The sequence below is a fragment of the Dama dama genome, chromosome 10 (genome assembly GCF_033118175.1).
Source record: "Dama dama isolate Ldn47 chromosome 10, ASM3311817v1, whole genome shotgun sequence".
Classification (NCBI taxonomy): domain Eukaryota; kingdom Metazoa; phylum Chordata; class Mammalia; order Artiodactyla; family Cervidae; genus Dama; species Dama dama.
In genome coordinates, this window is record NC_083690.1 from 20,959,476 (window position 1) to 20,987,036 (window position 27,561).

The 27,561-nt window shown below is 46.0% G+C and overlaps 1 protein-coding gene, 1 non-coding gene and 1 pseudogene across 3 annotated transcripts in view; 2 read left to right on the top strand and 1 right to left on the bottom strand.

The window, feature by feature from the left end:
* Positions 1-82, bottom strand: TRNAL-UAG (transfer RNA leucine (anticodon UAG)). The gene has a single exon. It is a non-coding gene; the product is annotated as a tRNA-Leu (tRNA).
* Positions 83-796: 714 nt separating this feature from the next.
* On the top strand, positions 797-9,828 carry LOC133063217 (large ribosomal subunit protein eL22-like; annotated as a pseudogene).
* Positions 9,675-27,561, top strand: part of EEF2K (eukaryotic elongation factor 2 kinase) — a 66,702-nt gene continuing 48,815 nt past the window's right edge. For both annotated transcript variants that reach the window (XM_061152993.1, XM_061152994.1), the window contains exons 1-2: positions 9,675-9,824; positions 27,135-27,450. In XM_061152993.1, the coding sequence (XP_061008976.1) occupies positions 27,211-27,450 (240 nt within the window). In that variant the 5' untranslated portion in view covers positions 9,675-9,824; positions 27,135-27,210. The remainder of the gene's footprint in view (positions 9,825-27,134; positions 27,451-27,561) is intronic.

Consider the following 27,561-nt stretch of genomic DNA (forward strand, 5'->3'; position numbering starts at 1 on the left):
TGGCAGCGGTGGGATTCGAACCCACGCCATCGAAATGACTGGAGCCTAAATCCAGCGCCTTAGACCACTCGGCCACGCTACCTCCCATTCGCAACGTCTTCCACACGTACTATATTAGTCTCATAACCCGGCGCCTCGCTCTCTCCAAACCCCGCCTCCATTGTACGTTTGCCAGATATCAGCCTGGCGTCCTGCCGCCAGTTTCCACGTACTAACCCCGTGGCTTCCTTCCGGGCTTCGGCATCGGAGTGCTCTCGTTATCCGCAGTAGTAAATACAGTCGGGACGCAGCGTCAAAAAGGAAAAAAAGGAGTTCCAAAATGTTAATAGTCAATCGTCATCTATGTTTGCGTTTGGTTTTCCGTGAGCGTGAGATACTGCCTGCGACCACGTGGGGGCAGTGTTGCACTGGCGCTTGTTCAGGGCCGAGCTGCAGGTCCGCGCGGAACCCGGGTTTTCGGGGAACCAGCTGGGTCACCATCCTGTGGACTCTCTCGTCCTTCTGCAGCCTTGGGCGGCCCCATGGCCTGACATTTGCCACTGTGATTCCAGGAAGGAATATCACTGAACGCTTTTACAGATCATTGACTTGTGTAGACTCCCTCAGTCATCACGAGTATCCACTCTGTTCTTACAGAGCGGGGAACTGAGGCTCAGAGAGGCAAAAAAAATTGTGTTCGCTGCCCCAGGTAGAACCAGCATTCCTGACCCTTCCAAGATCCAGTGTTCTTCACATAGGAGACTATTTTCAGTGAGATTTTAAAAATACAGTAGCCTTTTCTGCCTCTGCTGCCGCCATGGCGCCGGTGAAAAAGCTTGTCGGGAAGCGGGGCAACAAAAAAGAAGCGGGTACTGTCCTAAGTTTACCTTGGACTGTACCAACCCTGGAGAGGATGGAATCAAGGATGCTGCCAATTTTGAGTAGTTTTTTCAGGAGAGAATCAAAGTGAATGGGAAAGCTGGGAATCCTGGTGGAGGGGTTGTAACAATCGAAGAAGCAAAGAAAGCAAAATTATTGTAATTGTGCCCTTTTCCAAAAGGTATTTGAAATATCTCACCAAAAAATATTTGAAGAATAATCTACGTGTTGGTTATGCCTTGTTGCTAAAAGCGAAGTTACAAATTGCTACTTACAGATTAATCAAAATGAAGAGGAGAAAGATGACGACCAAAACTCAATTATCCGAAATATTTTGTGTAAGATCTTGAATAAATATTGAGAACCAAAATGGTGGTTTTCCTTATAAAAATAAAATAAAATGCAGTAAATTCAGAGCAAATACATAACACATCAACTTCCAGTTCCTGCCACCCAGAATTCATTTTGTTCAACTCTTCTGAAAGATCACCCCGTGTGGCCACAAGGTGGAAGCAGAGATCTCTTTGGGTAAAGTGAGTGAACGTGTTCGTTGCTCAGTTGTGTCCCACTCTTTGGGACCCGAAAGACTGTAGCCCACCAGGCTTCTCTGTCCATGCATGGAATTCTCCAGGCAAGAATACTAGAGTGGGTAGCCATTCCTTTCTCCTGGGGATCTTCCCGACCTAGAGACCCAAGCTAGGTCTACCTGCCTTGCAGGCAGATTCTTTACTATCTGAACCACCAGGGAAGCCCCTCTTTGAGTAATCCCCCAACAAATGACTCAAAGCCTTCTCCAGTAGTGGGATCATTTGCTAGCAGCAACTGTAACAGTGAGAACAAACCTGACTCCATATTGAATCTATCCCTTTGGCTCTAACCTTTGTGTTCTGTCGCCTGTGCCTAGTCACAATGGCTCTGCATCTTTTGTAAAGGGTTGTTGCCTACAACCTGAAATATACAGGATATCTCCTTCTCTAGGCTCTGATCTTTAAAGGTATAACACGTTTCCATTCATACGCCAAGAGAAAGTTGCAGAACAGAGAATAATATTTGTCCTGTTGGAGGTTTACGGGAACTTTGTGACCTGACCTACATGAACAGTTGTAAGAACAAAGGATTCTGGCACCAAGAAGTTTGCAACAACCAGCCATCCCCCGCCTCCTCTTTTAGGATAAAAGAAACCTGAATTCTAACTCGAGTAAGGTGGTTCTTTTGGAACACTCGTCCACCGTCTTCTCTGCTTGCCGGCTTTCCAAATAAAGTTGCTGTTCCCTGACCCAGAACCTCCTCTCTCGATTTATTGGCCTGTTGTGTGTGTGAGCAGTATGAACTTGGACTCCATAACACAACCCTAGTCCTTCCCACTCTCTCTCTCTGATAATTCAAATGAGCATTTATCCAGCACCTCCTAGACCAGATAAGGCAAAAATCAGGTCTTCTGGGAGAAAAGCTGTTTCCAGAGCTGCTTCAGAACCCTCAAGCCAGTTGCTTCAACAAAACAAAAATCCAGTGGAAGCAAGGCCATGAGCTTATCTGCTCCAGTGAACAGGCCTGACTCCCTGCAGGCCTCTGCAGAAATGCTGACTCAGCTTCCCTGGTGAGTTCTGCCTTAAGGGTGAGGCTGGGAGGACCGTTCCTATGCAAAACCCAGGCCCAGGCAGGCAAGGGTAGGGAGGCCATGGAAACCAGGGCAGCTGGACTCTGTTTATCTTTTGCTTTTTTTTTTTTTTTTTTTTTATGGAAGTGACAGTTAAAAATAACCTTTACTAAAGTAATAAATACATGTTTCTTATTGAAACCAAAGGCTAAGAAAGAAAAGCGCAAATAAAAGAATAAAATCATCTTCAATTTCTCCACACAGTTAAACTCTGCCAACACTTCGGTAAAGAAAGGTGCTTTTTTGTCTTTTTAAATTTGAAATATAATGTAATGTATGCTCATTGTAAAGTTTTTTTCAGATGTCAAATCTGTATAAAGTTAAAGAGAAGTTCTCTTCCTCACCACTTCCCTCCTTCAAAACCGAATCCAAATGAGTAACAGTTTAGCTGTATCCTGCTAGATCTTTTTCTATGCAGTGAAAAAAGTAAAAGTGTCAGTCATGTCCAACTTCTGTGACCCCATGGACTATGGCCCACCAGGATTCTCTGTCCGTGGAATTCTCCAGGCAAGAATACTGGACTGAGTAGCCATTCCCTTCTCCAGGGGATCTTCCCAACCCAGGGATTGAACCTGGGTCTCCTGCATTGCAGGCAGACTCTTTATAGCCTGAACCACCGGGGAAGCCTATAATGATACAGGGGCAAATGTATCTAAAGTTTCATACATGCCCCACCCTAATCCTGGAATTGGCCTTGTGCAAGGAAAAGAGAGAAAGACACTGTCCAAATAATAGAAGAGTGGTCGTTTCCTAGCTTCTGCTAGTCTTTCTGTAGCTACAGGTGGGTCACTGAATGGCCCTGTGATGGTTTTGTGCACAGTAGGCCCTAGACCTCCTGAGCAAAGGAGCAAAGGAGGATTTACAAGGATTTTTTTTAAGCTTCTACTTAAAAGCATTCCATTGTAGTTCTGGGAGGTGAGGGGGAGGTAGGGGATTAATAGATGAAGGGTTTTTAAGACAGTGAAGCTGCTCTGTATGATACTAAACATAACACCTGATACTGTCACTATAAATTAGACCAAACTCATAGAATGCGGGGGACTTCCCAAGTGGCCCAGTGGTAAAGAATCCACCTGCCAATGCAGGAGGTGCAAGAGATGTGATTCCATCCCTGGGTTGGGAAGACCCCCTGGAGTAGGAAATGGCAACCGACTCCACTGTTCTTGCCTAGAAAATCCCACGGACAGAGGAGCCTGATGGGCTAGTCCCAGCAGGCCACAGTCCATGGGGTTGCAACCTGCAAAGAGCCAGACATGGCCGAGCACATGGGCACCTAGGATGTATACCACCAAGAGTGAATTCTAACGTAAACTGTGGGCTCTGCGCAGTGTAGGTTAGTTAAGTGTAACACATGGCCGGGGAGGGGGGGGTGTTGATAATGGGGGAGGCTATTCTTGTCTTGTGTAGGGGCAGGAGGGATACAGGAAATCCTTCCATTCAGTTCCACTGTGAACCTAAAACTGCTCTATAACTCCTACAGCCTCCTGTGGACAGGGAATCAGAGGAGCCGGTGCTTAGAAGCATTTCGTTCCCATGGCGTTTGATGGCTAGAGCGGTTCTCCAGCCCCCCCTGAGCCTGTGGGCAGATTACTCCCATCCTTTGAAGTGGGGAGCAGCCACGACCTAGACTGGGCTACAGCACTGTTCCTGAGGATCCCTCTCCTGAGTCACACCCTGAAGCACCGTGACGATACCGTGAGCCCTTTTTTGAGGGTCACAATTTTATCATGATGTAATTCACATACCATAGAAGACCCCTCTTTTTTTTTTCTTTTTTTCCTTTATTTTTATTAGTTGGAGGCTAATTACTTTACAATATTGTAGTGGTTTTTGCCATACATTGACCTGAATCAGCCATGGATTTACATGTGTTCCCCATCCCGAACCCCCCTCCCGCCTCCCTCCCCACCCCATCCCTCTGGGTCATCCCAGTGCACCAGCCCCGAGCACTTGACAAGACCCCTCCTTAAAGTGTATAGCTCATTGCTAAGTATATTCACATAATTATGCAACCATCCCCACAATCAATTTTAAGATCTTTTCATCTAAAAAGGAATACCTGTTAGTTATCACTCTCCATTCCCCACAAACTCCCTTGTCAGCCCCCCAAGCAACCACTAATCTGCCTTCCATCGCAAAGGATTTCCTTTTCTGGCCATTTCATATAAATGAAATCATATATCTGTTGCCTTTTGTGTCTGGCTCCTTTCACTTAGCATATTGTTTTTAAGTTTTATCTATGTTTTAGCGTTTATCAGTACTCCACTCGTTTTTATTGCTGAATAATATTCCGTTGTGTGGATATACCCCATTTTAATTATCCATTCATTGGTTGATGGACATTTGGGTTGTTTTCACCTTTCTCCTATTATGAATAATGTGGCTATGAACATTTTTGCAGATGTTTTTGTGCAGACATATATTTTCATTTCTCTTGGATATATGCTGGGGAGTGGAATTCCTAGGTTATATGGGAACCCCATGCTTAATTTTTCTGAGAAACTGTCAAGTGGTTTTCCATTTTCCATTCCTGCTTGCAGTGTGTGAGTTTTCTAGCTTCTTCACATCCTTGCCGGCACTTGTTATCTGACTTTTGATTATAGACCTCCTAGTGGATTCAGTTTTGAGTTGCATTTTTCCAATGACTAATGATGTTGAGGATCTTTTCATGTGCTTATTGGCCTTTGTATATCTTCTTTGTAGAGCTGTCTATTCAAATCTGTAACCCATTTTGAAATGGAGTTCTCTTTTTATTTATTTGCGTTATGAGTTCTTTATATATTCTAGCTATAAATCCCTCATCAGATATATGATTTATGAATATTTTCTCCCATTCTCTGAATTGTTTTTTCACTTTCTTGATATTTTTTGCATCCTGTGGGTTAGTGAGTCCCGTGATTACTCTGCTGGAGGGAGAGGGGAAAAAAAAATCCTGTGGGCCGGGAGAGGGGCTTTTCTAATACAAGTGGGGATTTTGTCCTTCAGTGCTTGGAGAGGAGATGTCTGTCCATATGAGAGAAGAAAGGGCAGGCTTCAGTACATGGAGTAAGGCTTGGAACTAGAGTGCGCCAAGAAACACTGTGAATGGTTTATTTTTCCTCTTGGATACTATAAAAATGAGGGTACAGTTTAATTTTTATCCTCCTATGTTTAATTCTCTTTGTTATTCCACACTCTTCAGTAAAGTCCGAACAGCTTTATGTGGTGGTTAAATGGGGTGATTAAGGATCAAGTAAAAACCAAGAATGATCTGGTTCACATCTCCTTGCTGAGGCCACCCCGGGCACCTGAAGCTCCTGGAAGTAATACCTCAGTGCCGACTCTTTGTGACCCCATGGACTATAGCCTGCCAGGCTCCTCTGTTCATGGGATTCTCCAAGCAAGAATACTGGTGTGGGTTGCCATTTCCTACTCCAGGGGATCTTCCTACTTCAGGGGATCAAACCCACATCTCTGCATTGGAAGGCAGATTCTCCACCACTGGTGCCATCTGGGAAGCCTTCAGAGTGCAACTCAAATGTCATCTCATCAGAGAATCCTTTCTGACCGCATTTGCCTTTATAATCTCTTATTGCCCCTTAAAATTCTCTCTCATAGCACATCCTGCAGTTTGTATTGGGAATCATGACTCCTTAAGAAATTTGTTTTCCCTTTTCCTCCCCTGTTTGACCACTCTCTAAAGGGAGGTCTTTCCTCCAACTCCTAACACAATACTTGGCACACAATTGGAGCTTAATAAGTATTTGCTTTAAGAACAAATACCCATAGATAAATAACAAGGATAGCACAAGAACTATATTCAATATCTTATAATAACTGATAATAGAAAAGAATGTGAAAAAGAAAGGCCAAAAAAGAAAAAAGACTGCTCTACTTATAGCTCTGTGGCTCTTTGCTGTATGCCTAAAACTAACACAATTGTTACACAAAGTGATTCAGTTATACATATATATATTATTTTTCAGATTGTTCATCTATTTTATATATAGTAGTATATATCTGTAAATTCCTAATTTATCCCTTTCCTCTTTGGTAACCTTAAGTATGTTTTCTATGTCTGTGTGTCTATTTCTGTTTTGTAAATAAGTTTGTTTGTACAATTTATTCTTTTTTAGATTCCACAAATAAGTGATATCATGTTTGTCTTTCTCTGACTGACTTACTTCACTTAGTATGATAATCTCTCGATCCATCCATGTTGCTTCAAATGGCATTATTTCATTCTTTATTATGGCTGAGTAATAATCCATTATTTATGTATATATATGAAAAATGAAGGTGTTACTCAGTCAGGTTCGACTCTTTGTGACCTCATGGACTGTAGCCCACCAGGCTCCTCTGTTCATGAAACTCTCCAGACAAGAATACTGGAGTAGGTAGCCATTCCCTTCTTCAGAGGATTTTCCAGATAAGACCAGGAATCGAACCCAGGTCTCCGGCATTGCAGGCAGATTCTTTACCATCTGAGCCACCAGGAGAGCCCATGTGTGTGTGTGTGTGTGTGTGTGTGTAATACACACCACGTCTTCTTTATCCATTCATCTGCTGATGGACATTTAGATTGCTTCAAAGAGATTCTCTTTTAAAATGGCAGCTATAAAAGACCCAAATTAGTATCTCATTGGCTTGACTTGGGTCACATGCTCATCCCAGAACCAATGAACGGGGCAAAAGGGATGGAATATACTGACCAGCCAGGTCTAGTCATGTGTCCAATCTTAGAACCAGGAGAGTGGAGAGGGCTGTTCTCATGAATTGAGAATAGGGTGTACTGGTTCCTTAAAGCAAAAGATGCTCATACACCAAAGAGAGGAAAAAAGAAGCTAAATAACTTGTCCAGAGCCACAGAGCTATAAGTAGAGCAATCTTTTTTCTTTTTCAGCCTTTCTTTGGGCTTGAACAGACTAGCTCAGACTCTGTTCTTGTCCAGTTTTCCCATGGTTAAAATTTCCAGGTATAATTTTGTTTTATGCTGAAAGCCAGAGTTTTTTTTCAAGATGACTAATGGAGCCAATATTTCAAACAAAAATGATATATATATATCTTCTAGATCTTGCGTTTTCTGAAACTTGTAGTATTTAGGCCAAAGGGTGAAACACTCGATGACCAATGGTCTTAGGACCATTTCTATTTGTTCATTCCCTTCACCACCTTATGAGGTGCTGCCTGAATGTCACCCTCTCCCCAAGCCTCATAAACTTGTACCTACTCCCTACAGAGAGCATTGCAGCTGGTAAGCTGAAGGACTTCACTCTCCCAACAGAATCTGAATTTTCAGGGGCCATAAAACCTGAAGTGGCCTTCCCAGGTGGTGCTGTGATAAAGAATCCTCATGCCAATGCAGGAGACGCGAGAGACTGGGGTTTGATCCCTGGGTCGGGAAGATGCCCTAAAATAGGAAATGGCAACCCACTCCAGTATTCTTGCCTGGGAAATCCCATGGAAAGAGGAGCCTGGCGGGCTACAGTCCATAGGGTTGCAAAGAGCTGGACATGTCAAGCAACTGAGCACACACACACAAACCTGAAGTGTCAAGAATTATGGACAGGACACCCTAGGGGTTGGTCAATATATACCGAGACCTGGGTCAAAATCTGCAACTTCCTATGTAAACTTGGGAGAGTCACTTAACCTGCCTTAGTCTCCCTGTGTATGAAGTGGGGACAATAAGAGGATTATGACCAGAATTTTAAAAAGATAATGTCTATAAAGCAGTTACCGCAATGCCTGACACAAAGCGAATGTCCTGTAAATATCAGCTCTTATCACAACTCCAAAAAGGCTCATCAAAGAAGGCATTGCAAATGACAGGTAGCCCTTGACCACAGAAACATGTTTACAACCTAGTGTTGAGTGGATAGGAGAAATAGGTAAGAGCCCACTCTTCTTAGGAAAAATGTAAACACTCCCACAATCATACCTAGATAACCCTGTCTGTTTCTGGCCTGCTTGCATACACTTGTTTCTCTGTTTGCCTTGGGCCCCTACCTTGGAAATCTTCTGGGTAGGTGTCCCTCTATAAGCCTCAGTTTTATGATCTGTACAGTAGAGCTACAAAAGTTGATATGAAGATAGTATGAGAAAAAAACGCTTGATAAATATCACTGTTATTTTTTTTTTTTCCTGTGCCCCCTGCAGTGGAAGCCCAGAGTTTTAACCACTGGAAGGCCAGCGAAGTCTTTTATTTCTAAATTTAAGAGTTGTGAAATTTCTAAACTTTCACTAGAAAAATAGGAAGAATATAATATGAACTTGTTCACAGTGGTTATCATTAGTTTTATTTCCTTTTCTTCATTATACTTTTCCATATTTATTCGTTCATTTCCCAGGTATTTATTAAGCACTTATTAGGTGCCAGGCTGGGAAGGATCTCCTGGTGGAGGGCATGACAACCCACTCCTTTATTCTTGCCTGGAGAATCCCATGGACAGAGGAGCCTGGCGGGCTACAGTCCATAGGGTCACACAGAGTCGGACACAGCTGAAGCAACTTAGCACGCACGCAGATGCCAGGCCGTGCGCTAAGAGGAATACAGCAACGTACTATACAAATAATTACACAAGTAATTGCCATAGTCATACATGCCTAAGTTTTTGCAAAGAAGAGATCAGGGAGGAAAAAAAAAAGCGATTTCTGATAAAAAAAAAAATATTTTAAGAGACGTACAATGAGATCGGATCATTACTGATTTGGGGAAAGGATTTGAATACAGGAACTAGACAGGCAGCAGATGGAGAATGGGAGGGTGCGGTACCAGAGCAAGAGGTTAGCTGCCCCCTCTCAAATTACCCGCTAGGAGGGCGCCCCCTTTGCCAGTAGGTGGCCAGGCGCGCCCCAGGCGTTAGATCCGGAAGCTCTGTAGTCAGCGGGCTAGTGATCAGCAGACGCAGCGCCGGGAGGTCCACGCGGCGGCAGAAGGAGCCGGGGCGGCCACGTGAGCGCCGCCGCCCCGCCCCGGCCCGCCGCCTCCGGCCCCAGCCCCGGCTCCGCCAGTGTGGGGATCCGCCTCCCGCAAGCCGCGCTGCCGCAGCAGCTGCCCCAGCTCCGCTGACGGTCGCCCTCGGAACGCTCCCCTAGCGCCCCGGGACCATCCCAGCGGCTCCGCGCACCCCTCGCGCCCCGGGATCGTTGCCGCGGCCGCCGCCGCCTCCTCGGAGCGCCGGCCCGCGCGCCCGGCTCGCCGCTCCCCGGCACCTTCGGGGGGCCCGCCCGCCCTGCACCCTGGAGCACCGGGCCACGAGCCTCTGCCAGCTCCTCTGGATCCTCGCGGCCGTGGGCAGCGGCTGCCGCGCCGGTCCGCCCGAGGCAGGTAGGTGGGGCCGCGGTTGGCCAAGGGGGCCGGGATCCGGCGCTGCAAGCCTGCGCGCCCCGGTGCCGCCAGCGCCCGGACCGCTCAGGGTCCGGTGCTTCAAAGCCGGGGCTCGAGGCGGAAGGAGGATGTGAGGGTTCAGCTCTTCGGCTTTCGCTGTTTGCTTCTGTAAAATGGGAGCGTCGTGCTGATTAACGGCATTGCCTGTTGGGAAAATACTTGGCACTCGATGGTGTGAGAGAGACGGCTTGGGGGCCTCCGCCTGGGGCGCCTCGGGGCCCGCAGAGGTGGGGGAAGGCTGCCTTCCTTTCCCCGCGGGGCCCGAAGCCGCATCGCCTACCTGGGCCCTCGAACAAGAGGCCCCAGTTCCAGGAACCTCAAGGACAGTGTCGACGCACCCTTGCTGCTGCAGTGTTGACTGCAAGAGTTCTGGTGTTGGCAGGCCCCGTGGACAAGTGCGCCAAGGGGCCGGGCATCAGTATGCGGAGCCGCGGGGCGGCGGCCTCCCCGGGGGAGTCCCGGCCTAGCTCCGCCGCGCGGGGGTGGGGGATTGCGGGGAACCCGCCCAGCTGCGCCCCGAGTGAGCCGGATGGGTTGCTGGGAGGAGGGTGGCTAGTCTGCCGGAGGGGAAGTTCTATGGGAGTCTGACTTCTGGGTCCTCGGCCCTGGAAGCTGCTGCCTGGGGGCCGCTCAACCAGGAAATTGCCTACCCCTCTGATTTTACAGAGGAGGAAACTGAGGCCCAGAGTAATCTTAACAGCAGGTACTAATGAGCAAGGTGGGCTAAGGGAAGGAATACAGAGTAAGCAGGTGGGAGCTGATGATACCCTGTGTGTGGCGTGGGGGTGGGGGCTTGGGGGGGGTCATTGGGGAAGGCTTCCTGAAGGTGGTGATGGAAAGGATGCCTGTGGGAGGAGGTGGGATTTAGAGTTTCCTAGGTGTCCTCCTTTTCCCTGGCCTCCACAGCACCTTTCATTTTTTACTCCAGGCATTTATTCAACAAATACAATAAAGCTGTTTGATAGTGGGATTTCAGGTGTAACATGATGGTTGGGATTGCCATCCCCCCTCCTCTCCTGTTCTTCTTCAAGAAGGGATGTGGGCTGCTGTCCCAAATTATCTTTTGCAGGGGATGAGGAGAGAGGAAGTCAGGGTCTGAGGATCCCTTGAAACGGTCTGTTTACATATGATCACTTGTGTACATTCTGTGATTTGCAGCAGGGGTGTATGTGTTTGTGTGTATGCGCGCGCTTTGGGTGACAGGATGGTACTTTCTGGCTGACTAAGGATGTATCACTGATATGATTTTAAGCATTTTTAATGTATTATGTGGCAGAGATGGCTGTTGGTCACCGTGTTCTCTTCTTCCTGGGATAGCATCCTGGTTGTGTTTCTTGGGCTCCCTTACAATTTCTTGGGCCACATGACTAAGTTTTGGCTTGTTGGAATGTGAGCAGAAATAGTGTGTGTCTCCCCCAAGGCTGGACACTAAAAACCTCCCCCAGTCTCCCATTTACCAGCAGAGTTGAGAGGACTGTGAGGGCCTGGAGGAGGGCAGAGCCACAGGCTGGAAGGAGGCTGGGCCCCTGATTGACAGGAGCTCTCCTTTCCACCTCTCTGGTGGTCTGTGACTATCTGCTGAAGAAAGTGGGGCTCCAGGAAGCCCTATGAAAGGTCTTTGGGTATGAGAGGGGCTTCTTGGTTGCGGCTTTCCCCTTGGGGTGATCTGGTGTTCCACAAGGGAGGGTGTCTTTAGGCCCTTTTTCTCACACTGATCAGATTCCCCAAAGAAGTCTGGTCCAGTCTTTGGCAGGGTTGACATCCAGGTGTCAGGACACTGAGAGCAGTGTGGAAGAAAGCTGAGGGTCACCAGCAGAAGCTTGGATTTGTTCAGGCTCATTCTCTAAGAGTTACTCTTTCTGGTCTGATTCTTAAAGCTGATACAGGACAAGTTGATGACCAGGACTGCATTCAATGTAATAGTGGCTTGCTGGACTGATTTAAGAATAAACGTTTTTGTGCTGGGGAGATCAGTTCTGCTGATCAAGAAGCTGCAGACGTAATCCCAGTGAACTGAGAATGTTCTAGAGGAAAGTGGCTATAGTGCCCACCGCAGGATAAAAGTGGCTTGGCCCTTCAAGTGTTGCTGAATTAAACTCCTGCCACCAAGGCTGATGGGCACAAGAAGCAGGCTTCAAACAAAGGAAGAAGTGAGTCACCAACAGGCTTGATGATAAAGTAGAAGACAGTCTCTTGTTCCCCAAAGACCCAGGGCTGTGGAACAGCCAGAGAAGCATTTCAGATGGCTAGAAAATCAGAGGGCAGACAGCGTCCAGTTCTCCAGCGGGGACACTTTCTAGACCTTGCAAGGATTCCACAGGGAGTGGCCAAAAGGCAGGCGGCTCAACTGAGAACATGTCTCTGGGCCAGTGGTTCTTGAATTTCAGTGCATATCCACACCACCTGGAGGAATTGTTTAAACACGGCTTGCCAGGCCCACCCCCAGAGTTTACTTGAGCAGGACTGGCATGGGGCCCCAGAATTTGCACATGTGACAAGTTTTCAGGTGAGGCTGCTGCTGCTGCTAGTGGTCCCTGGAATCACAGTTTGAAAGTGGTTTAGCAAGTCAGGGCTGAGTGAAACCCTGGATAGATCTGCCCTGGCTGCAAACCCACCTCCCCTGCCTTCTAGCCGTGTGATTTGGGCAAGTCACTTCACCTCCCTGTTCCTCAGCTTCCGCCTCTGTAGGATGAAGCTAATGGTACCAAACTCCTGGGGCTCCAGCGAGGCTTCCTGGAGGAGGTGACATCTATCTAACCTGAGACCTGAGGGATGTGCAGAGTTGGCTAGGGGATGGGTAGGGAGAGCAGGCTAGGGTGTGTGCCGAACAGAGGGCACCGTGTGGGTGAGCCCAGGGAGCGGGGAGCCCTTGTTCTTCAGGGGGCTGAGGGGAGCGATGGAGCAGGAGCTTTGTGAGTGGTGCTGGAAAGCTGGGACTCTGTTCTGGGCTACGTGTCTCAGGACAGGATTGCAGTGGACGGGAGGCTGGCCAGGGCGCCACAAATGGGCCTCAGGGATGGGATGGGCCTGATAGCAGCGCAAATTACTTCTGTCTGCATTCCACCAGCTCAAATGTATCCTCCTGGCCCCACCTAGATGCAAAAGGATTTGGGCAGGGGAGCACAAAACATATGGACAGCTGGCTTCTATGCCACAGACCAGCTTTCTCACCTCTTCTCCACCTTGCTCACACTGCCCCATTTTGGTAGATGAGTGAATTATGCAGATGAGGAAGCTGAGTTTCAGAGAGGTTAGGTAATTTGCCCAACGGCACTCAGCTAGTAGTGGCAGAGCCCGGACTTGAACCCAGATCAGTTCATCTTCAAAGCTTGCTGGGCCCAATCCTGGTCTTGGCTACTTTTTGAGGGCCTCCCGATGATCCAGACTTTCCCACTCAGGTTTTCCCACACACTCAACTGTGTCTCCTGGCTAAGTAACCCCTAGATGCCTTGTAATTGTAACCTGATAGTCCCTCTAGTCCTCCATGCCTACAAGGCCCATTATATCTGCAGACATGGCCCACTTTTCTCCAGTTACTCATTCGTTCATGCACGCTGCATTTCTAGGGAACCTCGTGTGTGCCAGGCATTGTACTCTGGGCTAGGAGCTAGAAGGACTAAGACACGGCCCCTTTTGTTCCAGACACTCACATGGTCTGGGCACCGAGAGGCTATGTAAACACAGAGTTGCCCTGAGAAGTGAGACACGCTGTCTCTCTGGTCTGACCCACCAAGAGTACAGAGTGTCCTGAGAACATGCTGCTGCTGCTAAGTCGCTTCAGTCGTGTCCGACCCTGTGCGACCCTATGGACAGCAGCCCATAAGGCTCCTCCATACACAGGCTTCTCTAGACAAGAATACTGGAGTGGGTTGCCATTTCCTTCTCCACCTGGGAACATGAGAAGGATGCAAATAATTAAAAATTAAAATTCAGGCCCTCTGTGCATTTTGTTCATTGAAGCTGTACTTACAATATTGTGCTTTGTATTCTAAAATGTGTATTTTTGGTTTTTAAAGCAATAACCTTTGAATCATAACGGCTTCGTATGAACAAAGCACAGTGAACTGCAGTGATGTTTTTATGAGCCTTCGCAGAGTGAATGTTGACTTGTCTTCCTGGGTTCAGCTGTGGGTCGCGGCTCTTATCAGTGAGTAAGCTGATTTCTCTGTCTCTTTCTGGTATGCATGGAGATGTGTTTTTAAAAGAGAAGAGGAGGGAAGGTGGATGGGGGAAGTTTCCTTGGAATCCCACCAAAGTCATTTTAGAGCAGGTTTTCTCAGCCTCAGGACTATTGACAGTTTGGCTGGACAGTTCCTTGTTGTGGGGGCTGTGTTGTGAGAGCCAGAGGTGTCTCCAGTCATTGCCAAGTGTCCCCTGCGAGAGCAAAATTGCCCTACTGTCTAGACTATACTTGTTTCCTATTGCTACTGTAACAAATTGCCACAGATTTAGTGGCTTAAAACAACAGATTTCTTTCCTTACGGTTTTGCAGGTGAGAAGTTCAAAAGCCAAGATAACCAAATTCAAAAGCAGGGCTATGTTCTGTCTGGCGGCTGTAGGGAAAATCTGTTTCTTTGCTTTTGCCAGCTTCTACAGGCCTCCTGCATACCCCTTCCTCTGTCTTCCAGGCCAGCTACATAGCATCTTCAAATCTTTCTCTATGATCCCTGTTTCATTGTCGCGTCTTTTCCTCTGACTCTGACTATCCTGCCTCCTTTTTATAAAGACTCACTGGATAATCCCAGATAATCTTTCACCTCAAGACCCTTAACTTAGTCATATCTGCAAAGTTGATTTTGCTACATAAGGGAACATATTTGCAGGCTTTGGAAATTAGGGTGTGAACATCTTTGTTGGGGGGAGGGCATTAGTCTGCCCACGACATAGACTTTTGGATTTCTGGGTATAATGGAAATGCTTCTGGAGGGCTTGGGAGGAGGGGAGTGATTTAGGGGTTGGGGTGTGGTCAAGGCATAATAGCTGCTAGTACTTTTGAGGGCTAGTTCTCTGTTAGGCACCACAACTTCTAGGGTTAGAAGCCCCCTATTTTCCAGAGAGGAAGCCACCCAGAGAAGTCTTTCTGGAGAAGGTAAAAATTTGAGCTGGATTTTGAAGGGAACAGAAGGATTTGGCAGCAGTTGGGAGAGGCATTCCAGAAAGAGGGTCCTTCAGGTGCAGGGGCAGGGACATGAGGACTTCGTCATGAATAGTGAGTGCTTCTTGGGTGGGGACATCTGTAAATCAGTCCTTTTACTCTGGCGTTCTGACACGAGCTGTATTATTTCTTGAGGTAGTTTTAATAAATGTTTATTTATGAGCACCTACCGTATGCTGGGAGTACGGTAGACACTGACCTGAATTTTTAGCTGGAGGCTTGACTTAGTAACTCCTGATACAACACGTTTGTTACCATCCCCACCCCCAGCAAATAAATGAAATGCAGCCTGGAAAGGCATTTGATGAGCACTTCAGGCTCCTAGCTGGGGAGCCAGGATTCAAGCTGGGTCCTGTGACTGCAGAATGCAGGGTCTTGGGCACAACACTGAGCTTTGTTTTTTTTCCAACTATTTTAAAAGTGAAGTATGTTGACTTACAGTATTATATTAATTTCAAGTGTACAACATAGTAATTCAATGTTTTTTATAGATTATACTCTATTGAAAGTTATTACAAGATAATGGCTATAATTCCCTGTGCTGTAAATATATCCTTGTTGTTTATCTAGTTTATATATAGTAGTCTGTATCTTTTAACGTGCCTCTCCATTTTACCCTCTTCCCACTATGTTTTCTGTATCTATGTGTCTGTTTCTGTTTTGCTATAAACATTCATTTGTTATATTTTTAGATTCCACAAATAAGTGCTAACATACAGTATTCTCTGGCTTGTCCACTAAGCATAATAATATCTAGGTCCATCCACATTACTGCAAATGGCAGAATTTCATTACTTTTTTGTGGCTGGGTAATATTCCATTGTGTATATGTATGTATATATGTGTATGTTTCTATATATTTATATTTATATAGGCTTCCCTATATACCACTGACAGGTCAGTGGTAAAGAATCCACCTGCAATGCAGGAGACCTGAGTTTGATCCCTGGGTGGAAAAGATTGCCTGGAGAAGGAAATGGCAACCCATTCCAATATGCTTGCCTGGAAAATCTCCTGGACAGAGGAGCCTGGCAGGCCACAGTCTATGGGATCACAAGAATCGGAAGCGACTTAGAAACTAAACCAGCACCACTATATATGTATATATACATATATATATATACATATATACACACACACACACACACACACACATATACATATACGTCTTATTTATCAGTTCACCTGTTGATGGACACGGGTTACTTCCATATCTTGGCTGTTGTAAACATTGTAAACAGTGCTGCTGTGAACATTGGGTCCTTGTATCTTTTTTAATTAAGTGTTTGGGTTTATTTTTTTTGGATATAGACCCAGGAGTGGCATTGCTGGACCATATTACAGTTCCATTTTTAGCGTTTTGAGGAAGTTTATACTGTATTCCATGGTGGCTGCACCAATTTACGTTCCCACACAAACGTGAACCTTTTCTCCACATCCTCGCCAGTGTTTGTTATTTATAGGCTTTTTGATAATAGGTGTGACAGGTGTGAGGTGGCATCTCATTGTGGGTTTTTAAGAAATATTTATCTATTTATTTGGCTGTGTTGGGTCTTAGCTGTGGCTGGTGAGCTGTGTTGCCCCATGGCACGCGGGATCTTAGTTTGATCTGACCAGGGATCAAACCCACATTCCCTGCATTGGAGGTAGATTCTTATCCACTGGACCACCAGGAAAGTCCCTCACTGTCATTTTTATTTGCACTTCTTCAATGATTGGGCTTCTCAGGTAGTTCAGTGGGTAAAGAATCTGCCTGCAGTGCAGGAGACCAGGAAGACGTGAGTTCAATCCCTGGGTTGAGAATCCCCTGGAGGAGGGTATGACAACCCACTGCAGTATTCTTGCCTGGAGAACCCCACTGACAGAGGAGCCTGGTGGGCTACAGTCCGTAGGGTTGCAAAGGGTTGGATGTGACTGAGTGACTAAGCACACATATACTCCAACAATTAGTGATGTTGAGCATCCTATGAGCCTCTTCACCAGCTTTATGAGGTATAATTAACAAACAGCAATTGTACATATAAATAACAATTGTACGTATTTAAGGTATACAATGTGATGAATTGCTATACATATATTTGTGAAATGGTTACCGCAACCAACCTAATTAACCCATCCGTAATCTCATATAGCTACCATTTTTTTTGTTTTATTTTGTTTTGTGTGTGTGAGAACAGTTAAGATTTACTCTCTTGAGCAAATTTCAAGTACACAATTCAGTATTATTAACCATAGTCACCAGGCTATACACTAGATCTCCAGGCCTTAATTCATCTTATAACTGAAACTTTGTACACTTTGACATTATCTCTCCATTTTTCCCCACCCCACCGCCAGCCCCTGGCAACCACCATTCTACCACTCTCTGCTTCTCCGAGTTCGGCTTTTACAGGCTCCACGTGTAAGTGAGATCATATAGTATTTTTGTGTGTCTGGCTTATTTGACTTAACATAATGTCCCCCTGGTTATCCATGTTATTGCAAATGACAGGATTTCCTTCTTTTTTAAGACTGAGTAATATCCCATTGTGTACAAAATACATGAACTTAGGCAAACTCCAGGAGCTAGTGAGGGGCAGGGAGGCCTGACATGCTGCCGTCCATGGGGTTGCAAAGAGCCAGATACGACTTAGTGACTGAACAACAACAACAAATAGATATACCACATTTCTTTTACCCGGTCACGTGTCAGACGCTTAGGTGGTTTCCATACCTTGGCTGTTGTGACTAACGCTGCAGTGAACACGGGAACGCACCAAGATAAGTTTCTGTTTCTGGTCTGAAGGAAACTGAGAACTCAAACTAGAGCCCAGGACATCCTTGGAACAAGCCAGGAGCAGTCCAGGGCAGCCCGGGTCTGCTCCGTTTCCCTCCCTGGGGTGGCCCTGTCGGAGGTGGGCAGTCATTTCTCTGCCCAGTGTCACCTGTCATGGCCAGAAGGGAGAGTCCACACTGAGAGCTTGGCATGGTGCCTTGTCCACATGTGTTACTTGTCTGTCTTAGTTCAGTAAACATTGTGCATTTTTGTGGCCAATGGGAGCAAAGGCCTCTTCTGCTTTCTTATCACTCATTTGCAGCATAAAAACCACATCTGTCTCGGGTAAGATGAACTCATGAGAAACCCATCGCTCCTTCTGGTTGGTGGGATAAGACAGAGAGTTCCTAGATAGAACTAGAGATTGTCATACGAAGTGAAGTAAGTCAGACAGAGCAAGACAAACATGATATGAAATCACTTATATGTAGAATCTAAACTAAAGATACAAATGAACTTATTTACAAAAGAGAAATAGGCTCACATAGAAAACGCACTTACCAAAGAGGAAAGGGAAGGAAGGGATAAATTAGGGATTTAGGATTAACAGATACACACTACTATATATAAACTAGGTAAACAACAGGGATTTACTGTGTAGCACAGGAAACTACATTCAATATCTTGTGATAGATAACCTATAATGGAAAGGAATCTGAAAAAGAATATGTATGTACAACTGAATCACTTTGCTATGTACCTGAAACTAACACAATATTGTAAATCAACTATACTCATAATAATTTTTAAAAAGAGAGTTCTTGGCATGGTATCTAAAGGAAGCAGCAGAAGACCTACCAGTCTGGGAGTGGAGGAATGGGGGAGGAAAGTAATGAGGGGAAGTGGAACTACAGTTTCATTTATCATATCAGAAAATCTATAGATAACGAAGAACAGACGGGACTTCCCTGGTGATCCAGTGGTTAAGAATCTGCCTGCTCAGGCAGGGCACACAGGTTTGATCCCTGGCCTGGGAGGATCTCACATTCCGCAGGGCAGCTAATCCTGTGCACGACAACCACTGAAGTCCGTGTGCCGTGGAACCTGTGCTCCGCACCCAGAGAAGCCACCGCAATAAGAAACCCACATGCTGCAACTGGAGAAAGCCCATGCACAGCAACGAGGACCCAGTGAAGCCAGAAATAAATAATTAAAATTAAGAAAAGAAATGGCAGAGAAAGCATATTACTTAGAGATGTGGTGTTATCTACCAAGAGTCACGTCTAGAAAACTGGAAGTGGCTGCCCCTGGAGGTGGGAAGCGGGGCTGCCCATGTACTGCTGCACAGGTTGTTCACTGGAATTGTGTTCACCAACCTGTGTGCACACACACAGTGGCCCTCATAGGAAACGGGTGTTGTTTTTAACCCTGTGTTTTAAGGTGTGTGTGTGCTCGCTTGTGTCCAATTCTTTGCAACCCCGTGGACTGTAGCCCTCCAGGCTCCCCTTTCCATGAAATTTTCCAAGCAAGAACACTGGAGTGGGTTGCCATTTCCTTCTCCAGTGCTTTAATAAAAGGTTTTTAAAATTATGTGTAAACAACATACAGTGACCTAAGTCCTGGTTGGGTTTTGGACTTTTCATATTGCGGGTGACACAAAACCTATGTGTACTCAGCCAGGTTGGCCCCCACATCCCCCAAAGGGCAAGGGTTTATTGTGTCATATAATTCAGAAATCCAGGCAGGCAGTTTGGCTTCAAGCATGTTTGGATTCAGGATCTCAAATGGTATCATCACTGTTCATTTTTCTCTTCATCTCTTGTTCTGCTCTTCACCAAATGTCAGCTTCACCAAATGTCAACCAGATGTTCTCTGATGACCTCAGCCCTTGTCTCAGATTAACATGCTGCAGGAAATGATTGATCTCTTCTAGTTGCTCAAGCAAAAGCCCCAGGCTTACCTGGGACTGGGCCATAGTGGTTTGACCTGAGTCACATGCCCATCCCTGAGTCGGTCACTTTGAACAGTACCTGAACGCCGTGATGGGCTTAGCAGGATCATGTGACACACCCCGTTACCCGGGGCTGAATCCCCGACCCTAACCACATGACCTGAGAGCTGGGGACAAGCAGATCCCCAAGCAGAAATAGGTGTATGACATGAGGTGACCCACAAATCACCCGGTCCACTGTGGTTCAGTTAAGGACCAGTGAGTCCTGCTGTGCTGGGCATATACTAGTGGGTATCCTGGCAGCTCAGCATGGCCCATGTTGGCTCTGGGGTGCTGGCTCCCAGGAGTGGTAGGTGAGAACTTCTAGCTCATTTCTACAGCAGGAAGTCAGCTCCAGGGGGTGAGGGGAGCCCCAGGGAGGGCTGGCGTCACTGTGGCCTGGCCCGCAGGACTTGACCTAGGCATTGAAGTCATCATTTCCTCCCCTGTGGCTGCCAGAGAAGCCCTTTATGGCAGGACACAGTGAACAGTGGTTCGGCGGTCAGAGCCTAAGATAGCCTGCTCCCTGAGGACCCCTAAAGATGCTTGGCTTGGCTGCTAACCAGGCATCCAGGTCACCAGTCTGGCTGAGACCCAGAACTCAGCCCCGTTTAGTGATGGTAATAAAAATGATGATGATAATTATAGTCTTAATTCTTGCTCTGTGCTAGCACTATCAAGTCAGAGGGGTGAGTGCAACTCTGCATCCCAGGTTATAGTGAGAAACCTGAGGCCAAGAGGTAAGGTCACACAGCTAGGAAGTGGCAGAGTTGAGCCTTGAACTCAGGCCTGACTCAGAATTCTGCTCAGCTGCCTCTCCATAGAAGTATTTTCCCAGAATGTGTGACGGACTAGGAAGGAAAGATGTGGATGTCTGAGTGAGGGCAGAGGAAAGCTTCTTGAGAATCCTGACGTCTTGGGAACGGAGGTTCTGCTCCGGGTCTCAGTCTCTCTGCTCACACAGAAGCCCTTTGTGGGCCAAACAAAGCCTAGGTTTGATGGAGATTCCTAGGAGGGTAGGTGTTGAAACAGGCATCGTGGGGCTGAGTTATGGGCCAGTAAGTGCTCCTTGCTTGTTTACGGGAATCCAACATCCTGCAGGGGCTCAGTCTTTATGGGCAGATGTGGAAGCAGCTACCACGTTAGGACTCCAGACTCAGACCACACTTTTCCCAGGCTGACCTCCCCAGGCATCAGTTTGCCATAAGAGACATAATATGACTTTTTATGACAGGGAAGAGATGAGGCTCCTGGACCAGATAGAATTAGCAACTTGTAGGAAAAAAAGAAAACTATAACATGTTACATACGTTTAGATAGCAAACTCTGAAAATTGTGAGTCCAGGATAATGGTGCTGCCCCATGATGTAAGATTATGCTGTTCCAGGCTCTCTCTGTTTCATGACTCTGCCATCCTCAACACATGGCTTCCTTCTCATGGATAAATTTAGCTGCTTGAGCTCCAGCCATCATAACTGCATTCCAGCCAGCCGAAAGGAGAGAGAGCAAAAAGGTTCACTTCCTCTCTTAAAATTTTTATTTATTTATTTTTAACTTTGTATTTTGTGTTGGGGTAAAGCCGAGTAACAATGTTATAATAGTTTCTCTTAATTAAAAAAAAATTATTTATTTATCTGGCTGCACTGGGTCTTGGTTGTGGCATATGGGATCTGGTTCCCTGACCTAGGCCCTCTGCATTGGGAATGCACAGTCTTAACCCCCCCTGGACCACCAGGCAAGTCTTACTGTGTAGCACAGGGAACTATATTCAATATCCTGTGACAAGAATATGAAAAAGAATTTTTATGTATAACTGAATCACTTTGTTGTACAGCAGAAATTAACACAACATTGTAAATCAACTGTCCTTGAATAAAATAAAATTGAAAAACCCTTCCCTAAAGTTCCATACAGCCCTTCTGCTTATACACCCTTGGCCAGAACATTGGTGACACCCCTAATTGCAAAGGAATCTGGGAAATGTAGACTTTGTTTTGAGTGGCCACATGCTTGGCTGAAAAGCCATGGTTCTGTTATTAAGGAGAGAAGAGCTATTGTTGGGGGGGGGGGGGGGGGGCGGCGCAGTTAGCAGGCGTTGCCATAGCTGCCTAAGAGCAAATTTAGGATCACCGAACAGCCTTAAAACAGATCCCCCTCGCTCAGTTCTGGAATCCATTATCAAGTGCTGGCCGAGTACAAGGCACTGTGCCAGCCAGGGTCACAGCTGCTCGTCTGCAGCTCATTTTGTTTCCCAGGACTGACGAAAAGGTCAGATCGGCGGTGGGATGTGGCCGAGGGCTGGGGTTCTGGCCTGAATTGCCCTGTGAACTACTGTGGAACCTCAGTCCGGCCACTTTCCCACTCAGCTGCCCTCACGGATGGGGGAGTTAGTGAGATGAACTAACGTAGTCCAGGTCGCCAGCAGCACAACTGGAATTTGCACCATTGGCAGCCTGGCTTCTGAGCCTGGGCTCTTAACTGCTGGGCTTTACTGCCCGGCGGTCTGAAGCCGAAGCTGTGGTTCCGGCCCCTCCCCTGGCATGGGTGCGGCCCCAGAGGCCAGTGACCTGGCTGGGTGCAGCCCCAGGCAACCATCTGTCTTGGTCAGCAGGGACCGTGGCCAAGGGCTGACCAGGGCAGAGTAGGCCTTGGGGCTGGGAGCGGCCGAGGGTGGAGAGAAGTGGGCACAAGCCTGGGGATGATTTTGGTGACAAGCAGGATCAGGTGGCTCTGGCATCGGATCCAGGCAGTGACTGTCTTGCCCAGAGGATCAGAGACAAACTTGGCAGTTGACGTCCAGAGCAGCGATTTTCAAACTGAGTTGAGAAATCAGTGTGGGTGGTGCATTAAGGATAAAGAGTAAAAAACAAAGAAAAAAGCAAAACAAGAAGAATAGAAAATAGCAGAGTGCATTGTATAGAGTGAGGCTAAGTTCAGTTTCCTGACATTTTAACTTACATTTTGTAGGTATGCACTGGGTTAGAATATAAATATGTTTTTTTCTGTGATGACTGTTGAGAAAGTGCTGAAGGGGACTTCCCTCCGATCCAGTGGTTAAAAATCTGTGCTTCCATGGCAGGGGGCACAGGTCTGATCCCTCTTCAGGAAACAGATCACACGTGCAGTGTGGTGCAGCCAAAAAAATAAATGAATACAAATAAATTTAAGTAAGCATCTTAAAAAAAAAAAAAAAGAAAGGAAAAGTGCTGAAACCTCAGGTCAATAAGCCTGCCTGCTAATGGAAAGAGCTGTTAAGAATAATTGGAATTACTGACTTGATCTAAAAAAATTTTTCTGCCTTCCACTTGTTTATTATTTTATATTGAAAGCAACCCAGCTTTATAAAAAGTTAAAACAGTATAGAAGTGTACAAAATGTTAAAAACTCTCCTCCACCCCCAGCTCCCCATCCCACCACCCATCTCAGTGCTGGTAATGCTCTTATGGGCCCTACAGGGAAGTTTTAACACAGCTACAAATGTACCTTTTCTTTTAGCACAGATCGGGTCACCATAGTGTAACTGCTCTTCTGCAACTTGCTTTTTAAATTTAATGGTTTTTCTTGTCTATCTTATTTTCTTTCTTTTTTTTAACTTTCAGTTTTATTGAAATATAATTCACAAACCTTCCAGCTCATCTGTTTACAGTGTACAGTGCAATGGTTTTTAATCTATTTAGAGTGATGCAACCAACACAATCAATTTTAGAACATTTTCATCAAATCGAAACCCTTTCGCGATTGTTCCCCATTTCCTCCCAATTCTCCCCTCTCCCATCCTTGGGCAACCACTCATATACTTTCTTATAGATTTGCCTTTTCTGGAATTTTTCTGTAAATGGAATCATTCAATTTATCGTCTTTTTTTGAACTCTTCTTTCACTTAGCATCATCAGAGCTTCATTCCTTTTCCTGGCTGAATAGTGTTCTGTTATATAGACAGACCACATTTTATTTATCTGTTCATCAGTTAATGGTTGTTCCCCCTTTTGGCTATTATGTATAATACTGCTGTGAAACAGAAGTCACAAGTTTTTGTTGTAGACCTGTTTTCATTTCCCTTGTGTATATTATACCTTGGAATATAGTTGCTGGAGGGCTTCCCAGGTGGTGCTAGTGGTAAAGAACCTTCCTGCCAGTGCAGGAGACATGAGTTTGATCCCTGGGTCAGGAAGATCCCCTGGAGGAGGAGATGGCAACCCATTCCAGTATTCTTGCCTGGAAAATCCCATGGACAGAGGAGCCTGGCCAGCTATAGTCCATAAAGTTGCAAAGAGTCATACATGAGCATGAGCAACTGAGCACACAGACATAATTGCTGGAGCAAGTGGTAATTCTGTTTTAACCTTTTGAGAAATTGCCAGACTGTTTTCTAAAGTGACTACAACATTTTACATCCCCATTAACAGTGTATGAGGGTTTCCAATTTCTCCACATCCTCACCAAAACTTGTCGCTTTCCATTAAAAAAAAAAAAAAATTTTTTTTGGCTGCACCCTACAGTTTGTGAGATCTCAGTTCCTTGACCAACAACTGAACCCTTGCCCCCTCCAGTGGAAGTGTGGAGGCCTAACCACTGGACTATCCTACTGCATGTGACTTTTATTTGTGCTTCTCAGTGGGCTTCCCTGGTAGCCCAGACAGTAAAGCATCTGCCTACAACACGGGAGACCCAGGTTCAATCCCTGGGTCGGGAAGATGCCCTGGAGAAGGAAATGGCAACCCACTTCAGTATCCTTGCCTGGAAAATCCCATGGACAGAGGAGCCTGGTAGGCTACAGTCCATGGGGTCACAAAGAATCGGACAAGACTGAGCGACTTCACTTTCACTTTCACTTTCAACGGTGAATAATGTTGAGCCTCTTTTCATGTGTTTATTGGCCATGTGTATTTTCTTTAGAGAAATGTGTATTCAAATCCTTTGCCCATTTTTATTTGGGTTATTTTTCTTTTTATTGTTAAGTAGTATGAGTCATGGTGCTTCCCGGTGGCTCAGTGGTAAAGAATCCATCTGCATTGCAGGAGACACAGGGTTTGATCCCTGAGTTGGGAAGATCCCCTAGAGAAGGAAATGGCAACTTTCTCCAGTATTCTTGTCTGGAAAATTCCATGGACAGAGGAGCCTGGCAGGCTACAGTTTGTGGAGTTGCAAAGAAGTTGGACACGGCTTAGCGACTCGACAACAATAGTATGAGTCATAGTCCCATATCAGACATATGATTTCCAAAAATTTTTTTTCCAATATGTGAGCTGTCCCTCCGCTCTCTTGGTGCTGTCCTTTGAAGCACAAACGTTTTTAATTTTGATGTCCAATGTATCTATTCTTTTGTTGCTTGTAATTTTAGTATCCTAAGTCTTTGCCTAACTCAGCTTTGCAAAGATTTCCTCCTGTGTTTTCTCCCCAGAGTTTTAGCTCTTATATTTAAGCTTTTGATCCATTTGAGTTAATGTGTATAATGTAAGGAAGGAGTCCAACTTCATCCTTTTGCATGTGTATATTCACTTGGTCTGTCACCATTTGTTGAAAAAATTATTCTTGGGACTTCCCTGATTGATGGTCCAATTGTTAAGACTCTGCTTACAACGTAGGAGATGTGGGTTCCATTGCTGATTGGGAAACTAAGATCCCACATGCCACATGGTGTAGCAAAAATGAAAAAAGTCCTAATAAATAGATAATTCTTTCCCCATTGAATTGTCTTAGCACCCCTTTCAGAAATCATTTGGCTGTAAATGTTCATTTCCGGACTCTAAATTCTGTTCCATTGATCTCTGTGTCTGTTCTCTTGCCGCTACCAACTGTCTTGATTACTTTAGCTTTGTAGTAAGCTTTGAATTCCGAAAGTATGATTCTTGCAACTTTTACAAGATTCTTTTGGTTATTCTGGGTCCTGTGAATTTCCATGTGAACTTTAAGACCAGTCTTTTAAATTATTCAATAAAGGCACTGGAATTTTGATAGTGATTGGGTTGAATTTATAGATCAATTTGGGGAGTATTTCAAACTTAGCTATGTTAAATTTTCTGATCTTTGAACACAGGATATCTTTATACTTACTTCAGTCTCTTTTTCATTTCTTCTGACATGTTTTGTTTTTCACTGTTGAAGTCCTGTACTTCTTTTGTTTGTCAGGTTTTTGGGTTTAATTTTTTGGCTGAGTGCCTTCTGGGATCTTAGTTCCTTGACCAGGGATCAAAACAAACCGTACCCCCTGCCATGGAAGCATGGAGTCCTAACCACTGGACTGCCAGGAAATTCCCTAGCCAAGTTTTTTAATTCTTTTTGATGCTATTATAGGTGAAATTATTTTCTTAATTTCATTTTTGAGTTTTCATTGTTAGTACATAGAAATGTTGTTGATTTTTTTATCTTACAGTGTTGCTGGACTCTTTCTTGAAAGTCTTTGGATGTCTTTGTATATCTATATTCCTTTTTCTTGGTAACAGTCACATAGTATTCCATGGTGTAGAAAAACTGTAGTTTATGTAACAGGCCTCCATTGATGGTCACTGTGGGCTCTTCCCTCTTTTTGCTGTTACTGATTATGCTGTGGAGAACACTTCTTCAGCCCACTCATCCATTCCAGGGACGTGTGTTAGGGCCTGCTCTGTGCCAGGCACTATTTAAGGCACCAGGGCTACAGATGATAAAGAAGTAAATGAGAGGATTTCAGCTTGGGGAAATCTCTGTGAAGAAAACAGAACGGGGTGACGTGCTAGGGAGTGACTGGATGTGCATTTGAGAGGGGTTCTTTGAATTGAATCAGAAAAGATGTCTCTGGAAAGGTGACTTTTGGACTGGGATCCAAATGATGAGAAAGACCCACTGTGGGGAGATTGGGAAGGTTTTCCAGGCACAGGGGACAGCAAGTACCAAGGCCCTGAGGTGGGAATGGGCCCCCAGTATTCACAGAACACAAAGAAAAAGCCCGTGGGCTGGGAGAGCTGCCAAGGCCGGAGGGGAAGTGGACAGGGGCCAGCCTAACACAGGCCTTGTAGCCTTAAAAGGCATGTGGATTTTGTTAAGAATGTGAAGAGAAGCTGCTGCAGGGTGTTAGGCAGAAAGATGATTTGATGTAATTTATATTCTGAAAAGATCAGCCTTGTGACTTAAGAAACATTTATTTTCTGTCCCAAGCTCTGAATGCTTCAAAGTGGAATTACTGGGTGGAGGGGTGTGTGTGTACCTTTAAAATGTTCCTAGCTACTGCCTGCCAAGTGTCTCCCCTGCTAGCTGTCGTTTTCTGTCTGAGGGTGACAACTTCTTTTGTGCCAGTGGTATTTGGGGTGAGGTGCCCAGCGACCTCTCAGCCCCTGGGCCCCAGCACCCCCGTTTCTCTTGCTTCCCTCGCAGGACCCTCACCTCTGCATCTGCCCAGTAACTCTGGCTGTGCCGCCCGGCCCTCGGGTAAGACGGGCGCCCCAGGACCATGGCCGAGGAAGACCTCATCTTCCGCCTGGAAGGCGTGGATGGCAGCCCAGCCTCCCGGGCTGGTGATTCAGATACAGACAGCGACGATGATGAGGAGGGTTACTTCATCTGCTCCATCACCGATGACCCCGGGGCACACCAGAATGTCAACTTCAAGGTTAATAACTGCCACAGCAACCTAGCAAAAAGTGAGCGCTACGGCTCCAGTGGGTCCCCGGCCGGCTCCTTCCATTTCAAGGTGAGTGGTCCCTGGTGCCACCATCTCCACCCCAGGTGAGCCCCAGCTCATCTGCCGTAGGAATGGGGAGTTGGGGTCGCTGGCTGAGGTCGTTTCCAGAGTCTTGCCAGT